General features: G+C 45.6%; 1 protein-coding gene across 1 annotated transcript in view; it reads right to left on the minus strand.

Moving 5' to 3' along the window:
* The window catches only part of LOC147105040 (uncharacterized), an 80,708-nt gene that overhangs the window by 26,587 nt on the left and 33,545 nt on the right, over positions 1 to 20,576 (minus strand). The window contains exon 13 of the mRNA XM_086011077.1: positions 6,453 to 6,507. Coding sequence (XP_085867203.1) covers positions 6,453 to 6,507 — 55 coding nt within the window. The remainder of the gene's footprint in view (positions 1 to 6,452; positions 6,508 to 20,576) is intronic.

Genomic DNA, 20,576 nt, shown 5'->3' on the forward strand with positions numbered 1-20,576 from the left:
CATCTATACTATTCGCTTCAACCACTCCCTGTGGTAGCGAGTTCCACATTCTCACCACTCTCTGGGTAAAGACGTTTCTTCTGAATTCCCTATTTGATTTCTTGGTGACTATCTTATATTGATGGCCTCTAGTTATGCTCTTCCCCACAAGTGGAAACATTCTCTCTGTATCCGCTCTATCAAAACCTTTCATCATTTTAAAGACCTCTATTAGGTCACCCCTCAGCCTTCTCTTTTCAAGAGAAAATAGACCCAGCCTATTCATCCTTTCCTGATATGTATACCCTTGCATTTCTGGTATCATCCTTTTAAATCTTCTCTGCAGCCTCTCGAGTGCCTCTATATCCTTTCTATAATATGGCGACCAGAACTGTACGCAGTACTCCAAGTGCGGTCTAACCAAGGTTCGATACAAGTTTAGCATAACTTCACTACTTTTCAATTCTATCCCTCTAGAAATAAATTCTAGTGCCTGGTTTGCTTTTTTATGGCCTTGTTAACCTGGGTCGATACTTTCAGTGATTTGTGTATTTGTTTTCCGAGATCCCTTTGTTCCTCCACCCCATTTAGATTCTTATTTTCCAAGTAATATGTGACCTCCCTATTTGTCTTACCAAAATGTAATACCTCAAATTTATCTGTGTTGAATTTCATTTGCCAATTATATGACCATTCTGCAAGTTTATTAACAGAAAACACTGGACATCCTCAGCTGCCTCCAAGATACTGTAGTAGCTCGTACGGTATTAGTGTGACGGCAGCACATAGGAGAGAGGCTGAGTTAAGAGTATGGAAGACTAACCATTTTCAAAATTAAATATAAAACAAAGAACCCTCAGAATGAATGAAGATTAGAACAAAACCAAAATACTGCAGATGCTGGAAATCTGAAATAAAAACAGGAAGTGCTGGAAATGCTCAGCAGGTCAGGCAGCATCTGTGGAGAGAGAAACAGAGATAAAGTTTCAGGTCGATGACCCTTCGTCAGAACTGGAAAAAGTTGGAGATGGAACAGGTTTTAAGCAAGTGCAGGGGCAGGGAGAGGGGGGAGGGGAGGAAAGAACAAAAGGGAAGGCCTGTGATAGGGTGGAAGGCAGGAGACAAAAGGTAAGATAGTACAAAGCAAAAGGAGCTGGTAATGGGACAGGTAAAGAAACAAAAGATGGGTCTAGAGGAGGTGTAAGTGGGAATGGCAGAATCATCAGCATCTGCCATTGGGAAAATAGGGGCCGAGGTTATGATCTGAAATTGTTGAACTCGATGTTGAGTCCAGAAGGCTGTAAAGTGCCTAATCATAGGAACATAAGAACATAAGAAATAGGAGCAGGAGTCGGCCATTCGGCCCCTCAAGTCTGCTCTGCCATTCAATGAGATCATGGCTGATCTTCTGCCTCAACTCCATTCACCGGCCCTATCGCCATATCCCTTGATGCCCTTACTAGTCAGAAATCTATCGACTTCTGTGTTGAATATACCCAATGACTGAACCTCCACAGCCCTCTGGGGTAGAGAATTCCAAAGATTCACCACCCTGTTGTAGTGATCAATAACATGTCATTCTATAGTGGACACTAGGTGGAGCCGTAGAGCTGTATATAGCTGTATGTATAAGACTACACTACCCAGCTATATATTATATTAAGACTACATTACCCATGAGGCTAGGCTACCCACAAAGCAGCAGTCAAGATGGAAGCCTCTACAAGATGCTGTACAAGTCCACATGTGCTCAATAAAATAACTAGCAAAAGCTAGCTGTGTTCATAATAAGAATGTCTATTTATTAATGAACATAACATGGTACCAGGGTGGTGAAGATCTGCTGAAAATTGTGAAAAGCGACATGGAGAATTTGAAGACACCAGAGCGTTTGAAACTCACAGAAAAAATCGACTACAATTGGCAGACTTTTAAACAGCAATTCGAACTCTACATTGCAGCCATCGGATTCGGTACGAAGCCAGACGCAAGGAAGATAGCGTTGCTGCTTACGGTTGCAGGCCCACAGGCGATAGAGGTATTTAATACATTTGTATTTAATCCAGCGGAGAACAGAGACAAATTAGACGATGTGCTACAGAAATTTGATGCACATTGTTCTCCCAAAAAGAATGAGACGTATGAAAGATACATCTTCCGTTCTCGGACACAGCAACAAAATGATACTTTTGATAGCTTTATAACTGATCTGAAACTGAAAGCACAGACATGTAATTTCTCTGAGCTCAAAGCATCCATGATTCGTGACCAGATTGTGTTTGGTATTCATGATAAAAAAAGTCAGGGAACGTCTGTTGAGAGAAACCGAACTAAATTTGGAAAATGCGGTGAAAATATGCCAAGCCAGCGAGCTAGCTCGAAATCACGCGAAGACTTTCAGTGAAATCAATAATGATGCGAATGTAATGAGTGATAATGCTGCTGTCGGTGCTGTGTCCTACAAGGGGAAGAAACGTGGGCAGAAGAGAAATGAAAAGCAATCGGAGGATGAAATTTTTAATTGTAAACGCTGTGGTTACAAACACCAGTTAAGACAATGCCCAGCGTTTGGAAAAATGTGCACAAAGTGTAATGGAAAGAATCACTTTGCCAAACAATGCTTTTCAAAAGTAAAAATGACGAAAGGGCAACGTGTTAATGTGATTGAGGACACTGATTTAAGTGAGACATTTTTTGTAGGAATGGTGTCATGTGACGATATCAAAAAAGATACAGAAAATGTGCAGCCCTCAGAAATAGACAATGCTGAACATAAAGTTAATGCAGTAAAAGAGGACAAATGGATGATCCCACTGCAGATAAATGGAGCATTAGTTACATTGAAACTGGACACTGGGGCAAAAGCAAACTTAATCAGTATGAGTGACATTAACAATATGAAAGAAAAGCCCAAAATACAGAAAAAGTCAGTACTACTGAAGGACTATAATGGACAGAAAATAGATAGCTGAGGTGTATGCAGACTTAAAGTGACAGTCAAAGATAAAGTGCATCATCTCATGTTTTCTGTTGTGGCTGAAAGGCTTGATTCACTACTGGGTGACAAAGCTTGTGAGGACTTAGAACTGGTCAAAAGAGTCTACCGTATAAACTGTGCCATAAGCAGACCAGATGACTCGGTGGATTCTGTAGTGAATAATTTCCAGGATGTGTTCAAAGGATTTGGAGTTCTACCATTCACTTACAAGATCCAGCTAAAGCAGGATGCTCAGCCAGTGGTACATGCTCCACGAAGAGTTCCAGCACCCCTGCGTGACTGGCTCAAGAATGAACTGGACAGAATGACCACACTAGGAGTCATCAGGAAAGTCGAAGAGCCAACAGACTGGGTTAACTCCATGGTATGTGTAAAGAAAAAGAACAATGATCTAAGAATACGCATGGATCCAAAGGACTTAAATGCAAACAGAAAACGTGAACACTACCAGATTCCCAAGCGAGAAGAAATCACCAGTGAAATGTCAGGTGCCAGATACTTTGCAAAGCTCGATGCCTCACAAGGATTTTGGCAACTAAAACTGGATGAAGAGAGCACCAAATACTGTACCTTCAACACACCATTTGGCAGGTATTGTTTCCTCAGAATGCCTTTCGGGATAATATCTGCATCTGAAATCTTTCATAGAGCGATGGAACACATAATTGAAGGTCTGGAAGGAGTTCGGGTCTATGTTGATGACATCATCATCTGGGGCTCCACACTGAAAGAACACAATGAGAGACTGACTAAAGTGCTACAGAGCATACGCCGGAATGGACTGAAGCTCAACAAAGCCAAGTGTCAGTTTGGCGTCCAGGAAGTCACTTTCCTAGGAGATAATCTATCTGGTAAAGGAATAGAGCCAGATATGGAAAAAGTAAATGCCATACTCAAAATGCCCCGACCCACTGACAAAAAATGAGTGCTACGCATCATGGGGATGATAAACTTCATTGGAAAGTTCATTCCTAACTTGTCAGCCAAGACAGCCTGTCTGCGAGACCTGCTACATAAAACAAATGAGTTCGCATGGACAGAAAGACATGAACAAGAGTGGATAAACCTCAAAACAGTGCTGACAACCACACCTGTACTCACCTTCTTTGACCCAACCAAAAGAATCAAAATGTCAACGGATGCATCAAAAGATGGCCTAGGTGCGGTCTTGCTACAAGCAGAGGGTGAAGATTGGAAGCCTGTTGCCTATGCCTCCAGGTCTATGACTGATACTGAGTGTCGATACGCCCAGATTGAAAAGGAATGTCTAGGTTTGGTAGTTGGACTAGAAAAGTTTCATGGCTACATATATGGACTTCCCACCTTCACAGTTGAGACAGACCACAGCCCTCTGGTTGCCATCATAAAAAAAAACCTGAATGAGATGTCTCCAAGGATTCAACGACTCATGATGAAGCTGCAAAGATATGACTTTGAACTGATCTACACACCAGGCAAATAAATAGTGTTAGCAGATGCACTATCCCGAGCACCCACAATGAGTCATGTGAGCTCTACTGAAGAAGACGTGGATGTTCATGTGAGTATGGTCACTGCTGCGCTGCCCGTGTCAGACACAAAATCAAAGCAAATAGCAGAAGAAACAGTAAAAGATACAGTATTACAAACAGTAATAGAGAACATTCATCATGGTTGACCAAAAGGTTCCTGTCCAAAATATTTTCACATAAGGTCAGAATTGAGTGTCGCAAGTGGACTATTACTAAAACAGAACAGAATAGTCATTCCACAGGCTCTACGTCAAGACATGCTCAAAAGGATTCATGAGGGACACCTCGGAATTGAAAAATGCAAAAGGAGAGCAAGAGACACTGTTTATTGGCCTGGCATAAATAAGGACATTGAGAACATGATAGGCAAATGTGAGACATGTCAGAAACAGCAAAACAAACAAGCAAAGGAACCAATGATAGTAGCTGACATGCCAACAGCAGCATGGCAAAAGGTTGGTATGGACCTTTTTCATTTAAATGGTAAAGACTATCTAATAGTGATTGACTACTATTCTAACTATCCTGAGATGGCGCTGCTCTCAAGCACTACAGCAAGCAGTGTCATAATGCATGTGAAATCCATCTTCGCCAGACATGGAATTCCCAGGATTGCCGTTAGTGACAATGGTCCGTGCTTCAACTGTAAGGAGTGGCAACAGTTTGCAGCACATTATGACTTTCAGCACATCACATCCAGTCCTTTGTATGCTCAGTCAAATGGTAAGGCAGAGAAAGGTGTTCAAGTTCTCAAGGAGCTACTGAAGAAAGCGACAGAAAGCAAGTCTGATCCTTATCTCGCCCTGCTGAGCTACCGAGCCTCACCTTTAGACTCTGGTTCTTCACCTGCTGTACTAATGGGTCGCAAGTTGCGCACCACGCTACCCTGCTGGGCAAAAGAACAGCAAAGTGAGGAACTGAGACAGAGACTTCAACTGTTAAAGCTGAAACAGAAATCATACTATGACAAGTCATCCAAAACTCTAAAACCATTGACAAAGGATGATGTTGTCAGGATTGAGGATCCAGATGCATGGAACAGGAAAGCTACAGTTCTTGAGGAAGTAGGACCAAGGTCATACACTGTTAGAACTGAGGAAGGACAGATTCTCAGGAGGAACCGCCGTTCCCTCCTAAAAACACAAGAGACTATTCAAGACCAGATTGATGACAATGCCGCAACTGCATCTTGTCATTCACCGCCAGAACAATCTCATGAAGACACATCAGACTTACCCGTGTTGAGAAGATCCACACGTGAAGTAAAAGAGCCTGACAGACTTAATCTTTGAGTACAATGTAAAGCTTTGAAAATGTGTTGACTGTTTTGAAAATGTTTATGTTTATAGAGCACTAACAAAAGTGTTACTGATATTATCTTTATTGTTTTCTTGAAAGTTGATTGATATTGATTTTGTTAAACCTCAAAGAAAGGGGGATGTAGTGATCAATAGCATGTCATTCTATAGTGGACACTAGGTGGAGCCGTAGAGCTGTATATAGCTGTATGTATAAGACAACACTACCCAGCTATATATTATATTAAGACTACATTACCCATGAGGCTAGGCTACCCACAAGGCAGCAGTCAAGATGGAAGCCTCTACAAGATGCTTTACAAGTCCATATGTGCTCAATAAAATAACTAGCAAAAGCTAGCTGTGTTCATAATAAGAATGTCTATTTATTAACGAACATAACACCTGTGTGAAGAAATTTCTTCTCATCTCAGTCCTGAATGGCCTACCCTTTTTCCTGAGGCCGTGGCCCCTGGTTCTAGACTCCCCAGCCAAGGGAAACATTCTCCCAGCTTCCACCCTATCAAGCCCTGTAATAATTTTGTATGCTTCAATGAGATCGAAAGATGAGGTGCTGTTCCTCGAGCTTACGATACAAAGATTAGAAGTTATTCACAATAAATATAAATTAAAGGCCACTTTAAGTAACTATAAGGGCTTTCCTACTTGGCTGTGTACAGTAGATTTTTTCAGGCAGTGCGTAGATGTCATCAGACCAGACCTGTAAGAGAACGATAAGTTACATTAGCAGGATTGTCAGCTTAAAGCACGGCCTCCAACTACGCCCACACACCAATTTGTACCTCCATTGTCTCACCTCCTCTCTCGAAGGTGCCACTGGCTGAGGTCGGGCTGCATTGATTCACAAAAAATGGACGCCTTTGCAAAGATTGCCTGAAGTGGCATTCGACAGTAGTAGGAGACGGTATGTGAGCTTGAACATTATTCATCTAAACGAGAAGGTGGGCCACTTTGAAGTTGCAAGAAGGATTTGGAGAAGATTACCAGAAAGGTTATGCTGAAGCACAGGGAGAATGAAATATAAACGTACAAGATGCTTGAAAGATGTTGGGGAGGTCATTTTCATTTTTGGCATCACAATGCATGACCTCGCCCCTCCCTATCTCTGTAACCTCCTACAGCCCCACAACCCTCTGAGATCTCTAATTCTGGCCTCTTGAGCATCCCCGATTTTAATCGCTCCACCATTGGTGGCCGTGCCTTCAGCTGCCGAGGCCCTAAGCTCTGGAATTGCCTCCCTAAACCTCTCCACCTCTCTTTTCTCCTTTAAGACGCTCCTTAAAACCTACCTCTTTTCTGTCCTAATATCTCCTTCTGTGGCTCGGTGTCAAATTTTGTTTAATAACGCTTCTGTGAAGCGCCTTGGGACGTTTTACTACGTTAAAGGCACTATATAAACACAAGTAGTTGTTGTTGTCATAGGACAGGCTGAATGGACCAGAGGGCCTTTTCCTGTCCATCACTGTTGATATGTTTTGCTCCAGGCAGATCTTATGTGTGTCCTAGCAGCTAGCTTGTGAACCGTGCTCCAGAGGTTGAAGGGACGGTGACCCAGTGATAGTGTGAAAGAATGTTTTTAATTCTCCTTTCCCGAATGTGCTGGCGGCTCCTGTGGGGTGCAGTCCGACAGTCACCAGCAGCCCTCAAACCCAAGTCACAGTGCCAACGGGCCAGTAAACCAAGCGATGCTTCGAAGCCCTCAGCCAATGTCCACAGAGGGTCACGGGCTAGTGATTCGGAGCAGGAATCCCAGCTGACTATCCCTCCAATCCACTCCCCCCACCCCCCATCCCTGCCCGACCCCCGCCTAAAAAACATGAGGCCATTCTAATGCCTGCAACTCTGCACTGCCTCCAGGATTCGACCCTGTACGGTCCACTGCTATGTGATGTAGTGCATTCCTCCCACTGAGCAACTGAGGAGAAAAACTTTTGCAAAATCTGATTATATTTGTTTAAGACACCAACAGACACGGTGCTTACTGGAACAACGAGTGGTTGTATAAATCCCTCGGGACAGGTTCTTTGAGACAGTGACCCTTGGTTTGTAACGCTGGGCTTTCCTCCTTCCAGGAATCATAGAATCATAGAACGATGCAACACAACACAGAGGGGGAGAAATTGGCCTCCTTTGTGCTTCCCGTTAGCGCCTTCAGGGATGTGATAATGGAGCGCAAATGGGTTTGCGACCGGGCGTGGCGAATTGAGCGACGCCCGCAAAATTCCCTGCCGCTTTTGCACTGGCGCTAAGCCTCGGTCCCTAGCGCCCTGATGATCGTGACGTCATCTGGTGCGCAGTGCCCCGTTATCGCCCCGGACCGCTTCCGCCCCCTGCAGCAGCGCCGGGCGTCAACAACGGCAGCTGTAGGAGGCGTTGTCACCACAGCCGGCCGCTTGGCGAGCGCTAATTAAAGGCAGTGGTGGTCAGGGAGGCCAAAATGTTATTATCAGTGTGCTGTGTTTTTTCGAATTTTTTCCATCCCGCGATTGATCAGCCCTGCGCTCTCTTACAATGCTCGGGGCTGCTCTTCGCGGATCGCAGGTGCCGTCTGTAGTGTATGTACCTTTAAGAGAGAACTACTTTTACAGCTCCTGTATACTGTAGTACCGGCAGTGACCACACCTGTATATAAGCCTTGAGCAGGCATCTGTACTGTTAGTCTTTAGACTACCCTCATCCAGTAAACACCTGTTGATTGTTAATCTGCAGTATCCATCTATTAATTGAAGAACACCATACTTTAAGATTCACGGATTTAACAGTGGCGACGAGGTCGATTCGAATCTACCTGCAACTCTGCATTTCCTCCCAGGGATTCGCTCCTGGAGGACAGTGGAAGAAAGTCGAGGCCAGAAGCACGGGCGTCGACCACAAGCAACCGCCCAGTCATCCAGCAGAGAGTGAACATCGCAGGGGAGGCTGTTGAGAGCTGGGCTTGGTTCTCCAGCCACGATGATCCAGCAACAGGCTGGCAACAGGTACAGCACAGACCCTTCCCGGACAGCGGCGGCTGAAGCCGACCGACGGCACAGAAAAGGCCGAGCAGCGTCGACGGGGTAAGAGAGAGGGTAAAGCGCACAGGGCGCAGCCGGGGGTTGAAGACCGAGCGGCGTCGACGGCAAACAAAAAGAGAGGGTAAAGCACAGCCGGGGTTCAGGACCGAGCGGCGGCAACAAGAGAGGCGCACAGGAGAACGCGCAGAGCGCAGCCAGGGCTCAAGGGCTGAGCAGTGTCCGCGGGGAAAGAAAGGAAGTGCGGGAGACGCCATTTGAGCCACGGAGAAGAAGGGAGAGCGCGGGAGACGCCATTTTTGAAGCCGCAGCGGAGAAGAAGGGCGAGCGCGGGAAGAAAGGAAAGCGCGGGAGACGCCATTTTGAGCCAGCGGAGAAGAAGGGAGAATGCGGGAGACGCCATTTTAGCCAATCTAACCACACCCAGGGATGCCGAAGAGTGGCAGTGTCACAGCGTTCGACAATGAAGTCGAAGATTGGGCGACATATGTGGAACGCATTGAGGTGTACTGCAAGGCGAATGAAGTGCCAGATGCCAGGAAAGCACTGGTTTTGTTGAATTCCATTGGTGCAAAAATGTATGGCTTACTGCGAAACCTAGTAACCCCAGAGAAGCCAGTGGATAAGGATTTCGAAAGCATAGTGGAAATCCTACAGGACCACTTAAACCCCACACCACTGCTGATAGCAGAAAGATTTAAGTTCCACAAAAGGAACCAGCATAAAGATGAAAGTAATGCTGAGTATTTAACGGAACTGCGCAAGCTATCGAAACACTGCCAGTTTGGAATGGGACTAGCAGATACGTTAAGGGACAAGTTTGTGTGTGGGCTTCAAAGTTAAGGAACCCAGAAACGGCTTCTATCAGAAAAGGATCTTACATAAGAACATAAGAACATAAGAACATAAGAAATAGGAGCAGGAGTAGGCCAATCGGCCCCTCGAGCCTGCTCCACCATTCAATAAGATCATGGCTGATCTGATCCTAACCTCAAATCTTCTATCACTCTGCATCCACCCGAACCCATGTGATCTCCCGGGAGAGGCGAAAAACCAGATAAAGACCCAATGGCCAATTTGGGAGAAAAAAATCTGGGAAATTCCTCTCCGACCCATCTAGGCGATCGAAATTCTTCCAGGAGATCACTCTGTCCCTATATTTTCTACAGTACTTACCTTCTGTAAAGGCAATCTCCACCCCAGCCAGGAACAGGAATAAAACCATCTCCTGAAATCTAACAGAATTAGAACACAGTAGGAGCAGAACAAGGCTACACGGCCCCTGGGCCCGCTCCACTACCCACAGGGCCGTGACCATTCCGAACCCAGACTCATGTCCAATTTCCTGCCCGCTCCCCGTAACCCTTTATTCCCTTTACTTCTAGGAAACTATCTATTTCTGTTTTAAATTTATTTAATGATGTAGCTTCCACAGCTTTCTGGGGCAGCAAATTCCACAAACCTACCACCCTCTGAGTGAAGAAGTTTCTCCTCATCTCAGTTTTGAATGAGCAGCCCCTTATTTTAAGATTATGCCCCCTAGTTCTAGTTTCACCCATCATTGGGAACATCCTCACCGCATCCACCCGATCAAGCCCCTTCACAATCTTATATGTTTCAATAAGATCGCCTCTCATTCTTCTGAACTCCAATGAGTAGAGTCCCAATCTACTCAACCTCTCCTCATATGACCACCCCCTCATCCCCGGGATTAACCGAGTGAACCTTCTTTGTACTGACTCGAGAGCAAGTATGTCTTTTCTTAAGTATGGACACCAAAACTGTATGCAGTATTCCAGGTGCGGCCTCACCAATACCTTGTACAACTGCAGCAATACCTCCCTGTTTTTATATTCCAACCCCCTAGCAATAAAAGCCAACATTCCATTGGCCTTCTTGATCACTTGCTGCACCTGCATACTAACTTTTTGAGTTTCGTGCACCAGGACCCCCAGATCCCTTTGTACTACAGTACTTTCCAGTTTCTTGCCATTAAGATAATAACTTGCTCTATGATTTTTCCTGCCAAAGTGCATAACTTCACACTTTCCAGTATTGTATTCCATCTGCCAAATCTCTGCCCACTTACTTAGCCTGTCTATGTCCCTTTGCAGGTTTTTTATGTCCTCCTCACTCACTACTTTCCGTCCCATCTTTGTATCATCTGCAAACTTTGATATGTTACACTCGGTCCCCTCCTCCAAATCGTTAATATAGATTGTAAAGAGTTGGGGACCCAGCACTGACCCCTGCGGAACACCACTAGTTACTGGTTGCCAATCTGAGAACGAACCATTTATCCCAGCTCTCTGCTTTCTGTTAGAGAGCCAATCCTCCACCCATGCCAGAATATTACCCCCAATCCCGTGATTTTTTATCTTGAGCAATAATCTTTTGTGTGGCACCTTGTCAAATGCCTTTTGGAAGTCTAAATACACTACGTCCACTGGTTCCCCTTTATCCACCCTGTATGTTACTTCCTCAAAAAACTCAAGCAAATTTGTTAAACATGACTTCCCCTTCATGAAACCATGCTGAGTTTGCCCTATTAAATTGTGTTTATCCAAATGTCCCGTTACTGTCTCCTTAATAATGGACTCTAACATTTTACCAACCACAGATGTTAGGCTAACAGGTCTATAGTTTCCAGCCTTCTGCCTACTACCCTTTTTAAATAATGGTGTTACATTAGCAGTTTTCCAATCTGCCGGGACCTTTGCTGAGTCCAGTGAGTTTTGGAAAATTATTACCAATGCATCCACAATCCCTACCGCTACTTCCCTCAAGACCCTGGGATGCAAGCCATCAGGTCCAGGGGATTTATCCGCCTTGAGTCCCATTATTTTACCAAGTACCACTTCCTTAGTGATTTTAATTGTATTTAGTTCCTCCCCCCCAAGAGCCCCCTGTTTGTCCAGTGTTGGGATATTCTTAGTGTCCTCTACTGTAAAGACTGATACAAAATAATTGTTCAGTGTTTTTGCCATCTCCATGTTTCCCACCATTAATTTCCCGGTCTCATCCTCTAAGGGACCAACATTTACTTTAGCCACCCTTTTTCTTTTTATATAACTATAGAAACTTTTACTGTCTGTTTTTATATTTTTTGCTAATTTACTTTCATAATCTATCTTCCCTTTCTTAATCAATCTTTTTGTTATTTTTTGCTGTCTTTTAAAGACTTCCCAATCTTCCATCCTCCCACTAGATTTGGCTACCTTATATGCCCTTGTTTTTAGTTGGATACTATCCTTAATTACTTTACTTAGCCATGGATGGCTATCTTTTCTTTTACACCCTTTTTTCCTCAGTGGAATATATATTTTTTGGAAGTTGTAAAATAACTCCTTAAATGTACACCACTGGTCATGTACCGTCTTACCCTTTAATCTATTTTCCCAGTCCACTCTCATTAATTCCGCTCTCATACCTTCATAGTCTCCTTTATTCAAGCTCAGCACGCTTGTTTGAGATCCAACCTTCTCACCCTCTAATTGAATATGGAACTCAACCATGTTATGGTCACTCATTCCAAGGGGATCCTTTACTAGGACATTTTTAATTAATCCTGTCTCATTACACAGGACCAAATCTAAGGTTGCTTGCCCCCTGGTCGGTTCAGTTACATACTGCTCAAGAAACCCATCCCTAATACACTCAATGAACTCTTCCTCAAGGCTGCTCTGCCCAATTTGATTTGTCCAGTTAATATGATAATTAAAATCCCCCATAATTATAGCTGTTCCCTTATTACAAGCCTCAACTATTTCCTGATTAATACTCCGTCCAACAGAGTTGCAACTGTTCGGAGGCCTATAGACTACACCCACTAGTGTTTTTTTCCCCTTATTATTCCTTACCTCCACCCAAACTGTTTCACTATCGTGCTCCTTTGACCCAATATCATTTCTCTGTATTATAGTGATTCCTTCCTTTATTAACATAGCCACCCCACCTCCTCTCCCTTCCTGCCTGTCCTTCCTGATTGTTAAATAACCTGGTATGTTTAATTCCCAGTCATGGACAAGGCTGGACAAGGCTTTCAGCATGGCAGTATCACACAAAGCAGCCACACGGGGCGCTGCAGAGATACAACGGAGACCGCAAGAATATGGCACCAATGAAATGTCATATGGAGCAGGGACGTGTTATCGCTGCGGCAGAACAACACACGACCAGAAGGATTGTTGGTTCAAGGACCAAGTGTGCAGACAGTGTGGAAAAGCAGGACACATAGCAAGAGTCTGCAGGTCAGGGAAGAAAACCAGCAGCAAGAAATCTCCACAGGAGAAGTACAAAAAGGTACATAAGGTGACGGAGAGTAGTTCAGACGAACAGAAAAGTGATACAGACTCCGGAAGCAAGGAGCTGGGTTGTCTGAAACTACATAATGTATTGCCAGATGGAGGACCACCACTACTAGGACGTGAATGGATCCGGAAGATACAATTAGATTGGCATTCCATACAGGCACTGACAGTAGAGGCCAAAAAGGATGACGACGTCACACCTGGACGACTGTCAAAAATGCTAACTGATGCACAAGAAGTGTTCCAGGAGGGACTCGGAGCACTAAAAGGCATAACAGCGACGATTAAAATAGAGGAAAATGCAAGCCCAAAGTTTTTTAAGGCCTTATGCGATCCGCCCAGCCATCGAAGCAGAGCTGGAAGGTTTGGAACATTCAGGAGTACTGTCCAAAGTGGACTGGAGCGAGCGGGCTACACCCATCGTTCCTGTAATGAAGAGGTCGTTGAGTAATACGCCTGGGGAACCAAAGATAGTTCGCATCTGTGGGGACTTTAAGGTGACAGTGAACCCAGTCCTTCACACGGTACAATATCCGCTTCCGTGGATTGAAGATATTTTCGCCTCGCTATCTTGAGGAAAACGCTTCACCAAAATTGATCTGGCCCAGGCGTACCTGCAAATGGAGGTAGAAGAAGCCTCGAAACAATATCTCACGATCAACACTCACAAAGGCCTCTACCAATACAACCGGCTGGTGTTCGGGGTAGCATCGGCTCCGGCTATTTGGCAAAGGGCAATGGATCAAGTCCTGCAAGGGATTCCAGGGACCCAGTGTTATTTGGACGACATCCTGGTCACGGGCGAAAATGACAGTGATCACCTCGCCAACCTGGAGAAGGTGCTCACTAGATTGAAGGAATATGGGCTACGAGCTAATCGCCACAAGTGCGAGTTTTTCCAGAAGCAGATCTCGTATTGTGGCCACGTTATTGATGAAGAGGGGTTACATAAGTCCCCTGAAAAGATTGAGGCAGTAGTCAAGGCTCCAGCACCGGAAAATGTGTCACAACTGAGGTCGTTCCTCGGGCTGGTGAACTACTACCGTAAGTTCTTACCAAATTTGTCTACAGTATTACACCCACTGAACATCCTACTGCAAACGGGGGTACCATGGAAGTGGAATGACGAATGTAAACGAGCTTTCCAGAAGTGCAAAGAATTGATCACATCAAAAGAGGTGTTGGCCCATTTCAACCCAGCACTACCAATTCGGTTGGCGTGTGATACATCACCCTATGGTATTGGAGCGGTGCTGTCACACAAATTCCCAGACGGGTTGGAGAAGCCAGTAGCCTTTGCGTCTCGGTCACTAACCTCAGCCGAGCGCAACTACGCCCAGATTGACAGGGAGGCCCTCAGCCTAGTATGGGGAGTAAAAAAGTTCAACCACTATCTGCATGGGCAGAAGTTCACCTTGCTGACTGACCACCAACCACTTGTCTCCATCTTTAATCCAAAGAAGGGCGTTCCGGTGATGACTGCGCAACGGCTACAAAGATGGTCCCTTTTTCTAGGGGCGAACCAATATGAAATAGAGTATAAGGGCACAAAACAGCATGGAAACGCTGATGGGCTATCACGCCTGCCACTGCCTACTGCGGAGGAAGCACCAGCAGTGGTCCCTGTCGAAATATTTTATTCGTCAATAATTGAACGCTTGCCAGTAACTAACGCGGATATAGAGAAGGAGACCCGAAATGATCCGACACTGTCTCAGTTATATGATTTGACGGTGAAGGGATGGCCAACACATGGCGACTCACTGTTGCCAGCATTCTCATCCAGAAGAGAACAGCTGTCAGTATGCCAGGGGACAGTGATGTGTGGATCCCGAGTGGTAATTCCACCCAAGTTAAGGGAGAGAGTGCTCAATGAGCTTCACGAAGGCCATCTGGGAGGGGTGAAAATGAAAAGCCTTGCTAGGGCTTGATGTAAGAAAAAGGAGACTTACCATCAAGTAACTTTAAAGTAAGCTTTAAGTAACTTATAAACACACTATACACAAGAGAGGTCTTTACCATGCCTCTGGTAGAAGCCTCTTACAATACTGAACAGACCAGTATTTATACCAGTCCAACAGGAAGTGACATGACAGGAAGTGAGGTATGTACACAGTTCATAGTTCATAGTTCACAGGAAGTGATGACATAACTTCTCAGAAGTTATCATTTTTATCACATTCTTCCCTCCTGCAGGATTAGGAGGCTGTGGTCTACCTTTTGGTCCGCAGCCGCCGAACAAGGAAGAGTCGCACCCGTTTGGATTCCCGTCGTAGAGGGTCGCTGGTCCGCTTACATGCGGTTGGCCATTGGTCAGAGTCTGTGTGGCCTGGATTGCCCTGTGAAGGGTCGGGGAGATCATGGCTTCGAGTACGAGCCCCAATAGGTTCAAAGTCGGACTGCCTCTGTTCAGAGGGAGGTGCAGAGCTGGTCTGTGGCGGATCAGTACTTTCATGCGCGGTACTGGGAGGGTCGCAACCTTGAGCACGGGGTTCTACCGGCACCAAGCTAGTTGGTGTCCGATCAGGGTCCTGGAGAGGGGTACCCGATAGGTCCCAAGAGTTTCCTGGTGAAATGCCATCACCCGATGTCCCACTAGGTCCTGGTGGGCAGGGAGCCAGATCCCGTAATGATACGGTAGATTCTCGGCCGTCGGAATATCGTATGTTTGCATAGGTGGGGTTGGCATCGGTTAGTTCGACCTCGTCTACAAGAGGGTCATTTTTAGACGTCCGAACGTATCTTCGGAGTAATACAGGTCCAGGAGTAGTTAGCCATGACGGGAGTGATGTCCCATGAGATGAGCGACGCTGGAATCCAAAGAACCGCTCATGAGGTGTAGTATTTGTGGCTGTAGAAAGCAGGGACCGTATAGAGTGCAATGCATCCGGAAGCACTGTTTCCCATTGCTGGTCTGGTAGGCCCCGAGATCTTAAAGCGAGACGTACGGAATTCCAGATGATACCGTTATACCTCTCTACCTGCCCATTTCCGATGGGATGGTATGGTGTTGTTTTGCTTGTAGCAATTCCCCGTTCTGAGAGGTAGTCCTTGAGTTCCCTTGACATAAAGGATGGACCCCGATCTGAGTGAATATAAGCCGGCATGCCACAGAGAGAAAATACCTGCTCAAGGCAGCAGATTACTGTGGACGCCAGCATATTGGAGCAGGGGAAGGCAAACGGAAAACGTGAATATTCGTCGATCATGGTGAGCAAATATGTGTTCCGAGTTGAAGAGGGCACTGGGCCCTTAAAATCGATGCTAAGTCGTTGCATCGGTTGGGTTGCATGTATGAGTATACCATCTGAGGGGCGGAAGAACTGAGGTTTTAATTCCGCACAAAGCCGGCATTCTGAGCATATTTTCTTTACATCTCCAGTGGAAAAAGGGAGATTCCGTGATCGTACGAAATGTAGCATGCGCGTAACGCCAGGATGACACAAACCATTGTGGACATCCATGAGAGTGGAGGATGACATAGTGGAGCAGAATGCCCGTGTGAGGGTGTCCGGGGCCACATTCTCCTTGCCAGGCCGATAGAGAATGGTATAACCAAAAGAGGCCAGTTCCATCCTCCAAAGTTGTATTTTATTATTCTTAATTTTGGTTCGTTTTCGATTATCGAGCATGAAGGCGACTGATCGTTGGTCCGTGATCAATGTAAAGTGCTGGCGAGCTAGAAAATGGTTCCACTTCCGTACTGCCTCTATGATGGCTGTGGCTTCTTTCTCAACCGGAGGATAATGTAGCTCGGCACCTTGTAAGGTCCTGGACATAAATGCTACAGGACGACCTTCCTGATTCAGAGTAGCCGAGATCGCCACCTCCGAGGCATCACATTCAACCACGAACGGGAGATTCTCATCAATGGAGTGAAGAGCCGCTTTCTCCAACTGTTTTTTGAGAAGGTTAAAGGCTGCAACAGCCGCTGTTCCCAGTGGAAATGATCTAGCATGCAGCAAGGGTTGGATTTTGTCCGAAAAATGAGGAATCCATTTAGCGTAGTATGCAAACAGACCGAGAGCCCGACGTAAAGAAGCTGGATTCTTAGGTGACGGGAGCTCTTGGAGCGGGCGAAGTCTTTCTGGGTCTGGCTTAATGATACCATTGCCTACGCAGTAGCCAAGGATGTTGATGGTCGGTTGCGACTCAACAGATTTGGATTCATTCAGGGTCAAATTACGGCGATGGAGGGCATCCCGAAATTTTTGGAGGTTGGAGTCGTGTTCCTGTCGATCGTGACCTGCAATGGTAATGTTATCAAGATAGGGAAAAGTGTCCCTTAGGTTTTCCTGCTTAACCAGGCCATCCATTGCCCGTTGAAAGACAGCCACTCCATTAGTAACCCCGAATGGGAGGCGACGAAATTGGTACAGCCGTCCATTAGCCTCAAAGGCTGTGTACTGCTTATCTGAGACCTTCAAGGGTAACTGATGATAGGCACTTTTTAAATCGTAAGTTGAGAACACTTTGTATTCGGCCAGTTTATTAACCATATCATCAATGCGTGGCAATGGGTAGGCGTCCAAGTCAGTATATTGATTGATGGTTTGCGAATAATCGATGCATAGTCGCTGTTTGTGAGGTTTTAGAGGGTTCTTGACAATGACGACTTGAGCCCGCCAGGGCGACGAACATGGTTCAATGATATCCTCTGCTAGAAGTCGAGAGATTTCAGCCGCAATAAAAGATTGGTCTTCCTGATTAAAGCGCCGCGATTTCGTTATTATCGGTTGGCATTGAGGCGGAATACTGGCAAATAATGAGGGTTCATCAAGTGAAGCTGCTGATAATGCACAAAATGGTAATTTAGATGGTATATTAGAAATAGTAAGTCCGGGTTTGGATCCACCAAACTCAATGGTGAGTTTCTTATGCTGTTTTTGGAAGTCCAGCCCTAAGAGGAGATCACTACATAAGTCTTTGAGCACCGAAGGTCGGGTGGAGGGATACATACGACCATGAAGTGTCATATCAACAACACAAAAGCCGGAGATTCTGGTATTAAGTGATGACTGGGCCATCGCAATTGCCTGGTCCGATGGGAAGACATGTAGTTTCAATTTCGCAACAATCTGTTCCTTAATGAAACTATCAGTACTTCCTGAGTCAATTAAGGCATCTAAGGTATGCCCTTTAATTGAAATTTTTGTGGCTGCCTGAGACAGGTTCTGTGGGCAAGCAGCTGTAATTGGTGTCGTTGCACAGAGAGTGGCTAAAACTCTCGGTGTGCTTCTTCGGGAGAGAGCTCGAGAGGAAGCTTGATAGGTCCTAGCTGGAGCATCTTGATAGGCCCTAATTGGGGCAGTTCGGTAGGCCTTAGCTGGATTGGCCCTCGTAGAGGCCCTTGATAGGCAAGCTTTAGCAAAGTGTCCTTTTTTCCCGCAATAACTGCAGATTGCATTGCGAGCAGGGCAGGTTTTCCTAGGGTGAAAAGCATCTCCACAAAAGAAGCATTCCTTCCTAGATTGCCAAGAGGCTGCTAAAGTGGGGTCGTCCTCCTCTTCTTCATCAGAATTATCAGAATTAGATTCCCCCATGATAGGGTTCACCTGAGACCGCTTGAATTGTCTGGTTGCAGCTACAGCAGCAGATCGAGATCTGGGCAGCTGATAGAGGTCTGCATTTCTCTTTGCCAAATCCAGTGAACAAGCTAGGTCAAAAGCTTTTTGTAGCTCAAGTGTTTTACTTTCTAGTAGACGCTGGCGTATAAATGGAGAGGCAATCCCGCAGATGAAAGCATCACGAATCATTTCTTGGCGGTACAGCTCAGCTGAGGCTGCCTGAAAGTTACAATCTACGCTGAGCCTGCGAAGTTCTTGCAGGAATTCGTCAATTGATTCCCCTGGCCCTTGTCGGGCTGTGGCCAGTAGATGTCTAGCATAGACCTCATTTGGGGTCTTCGCATACAGTTTCTTAAGTGCCCGAATCACCTCTTCGTAATTATCCCAGTCATCAACATATTCGAACACTTTTGGGGTCACATAATTGACAAGTATCTTCAATTTAGCAGGAGCATCCGCTTTACATTCATCCAGAAAATTCTCAAAAGTACGATACCAATGCTTCCATACCCTGCCAGCTGCTGGTGTATTCGGGTCCAAGTCCAGACGAATAGGTCTAAGGATTTTCTCCATGATGGGTGGTTCCCTGGATCCTTAACTTCCGAGTTTGTCTGAAGGTCTAGTATTTGTCAGTGTAAATACTAAGTTACTTAAATTGATGTAAGAAAAAGGAGACTTACCATCAAGTAACTTTAAAATAAGCTTTAAGTAACTTATAAACACACTATACACAAGAGAGGTCTTTACCATGCCTCTGGTAGAAGCCTCTTACAATACTGAACAGACCAGTATTTATACCAGTCCAACAGGAAGTGACATGACAGGAAGTGAGGTATGTACACAGTTCATAGTTCATAGTTCACAGGAAGTGATGACATAACTTCTCAGAAGTTATCATTTTTATCACAGGGCTTATGTGTGGTGGCCGGGGATCGATCAACAAATCGAGGACCTTACAAAGAGCTGCTCAGGATGCCAGAAGGTCCAAAATGCACCACCACGTGCCCCTCTACACCCATGGGAGTGGCCCTCCTCTCCATGGCAACGGGTGCATATTGATTTTGCTGGTCCATTCATGGACTCAATGTTCTTAATAGCAGTGGATGCGCACTCAAAATGGCCTGAGGTGATCAAAATGTCCTCCACCACTACGGAGAAAACGATTGCAGTCCTACGGACCATATTTGCCAGGAACGGCTTGCCAGAGCAGATTTGCTCTGATAACGGACCACAGTTTGTGTCCGAAGAGTTTCGGAAATTTATGAGAAGGAATGGGGTAAGGCATTACACATCCGCCCCGTATCATCCAGCCACATATGGATTGGCTGAGAGGTTCGTACAAACCTTTAAAAAGGCAGTAAGGGCCATGTGCAATGATGACATTCCACTACAGCATAAGGTGGACGATTTCCTGTTAGCCTACAGAAATGCGACACATGCAGTCACCAACCAGACCCCGGCCATGATGTTCTTTAACCGAAGGTTGAGATCTCGTCTGGATTTGCTCAGACCAAATGTGCGAAGAAATGTTGAGAATAAGCAATTCCAGCACATCAATGAGAAGCCGACAAGGAGCTTCAATGTAGGACAACCAGTCTTGGCCCGCGACTACCGAACAGAGAAATGGCAACCTGGAACGATATGCACACGGCAGGGGCCACTAATGTACACAGTGGATGTCGGGGAGAACATTGTGAGACGCCATGTCGACCAGATCCTAACGTCACAGGAACGAGTCAACCCCATGTCTCGCGTACCTGGGGATGAACCCGACATACCGGTAGCATCTACCCCAGAAACAGTAGCAGCGGAAACTGATGAACTAACCGATGACAGGGGGCCAGAATCGCCTCCGCACCAAGAACAAGACACTCAGGAAAG

Source organism: Somniosus microcephalus, chromosome 18, assembly GCF_052327205.1.
Source record: "Somniosus microcephalus isolate GS21.2 chromosome 18, FLI_Smic_1.0, whole genome shotgun sequence".
NCBI lineage: Eukaryota > Metazoa > Chordata > Chondrichthyes > Squaliformes > Somniosidae > Somniosus > Somniosus microcephalus.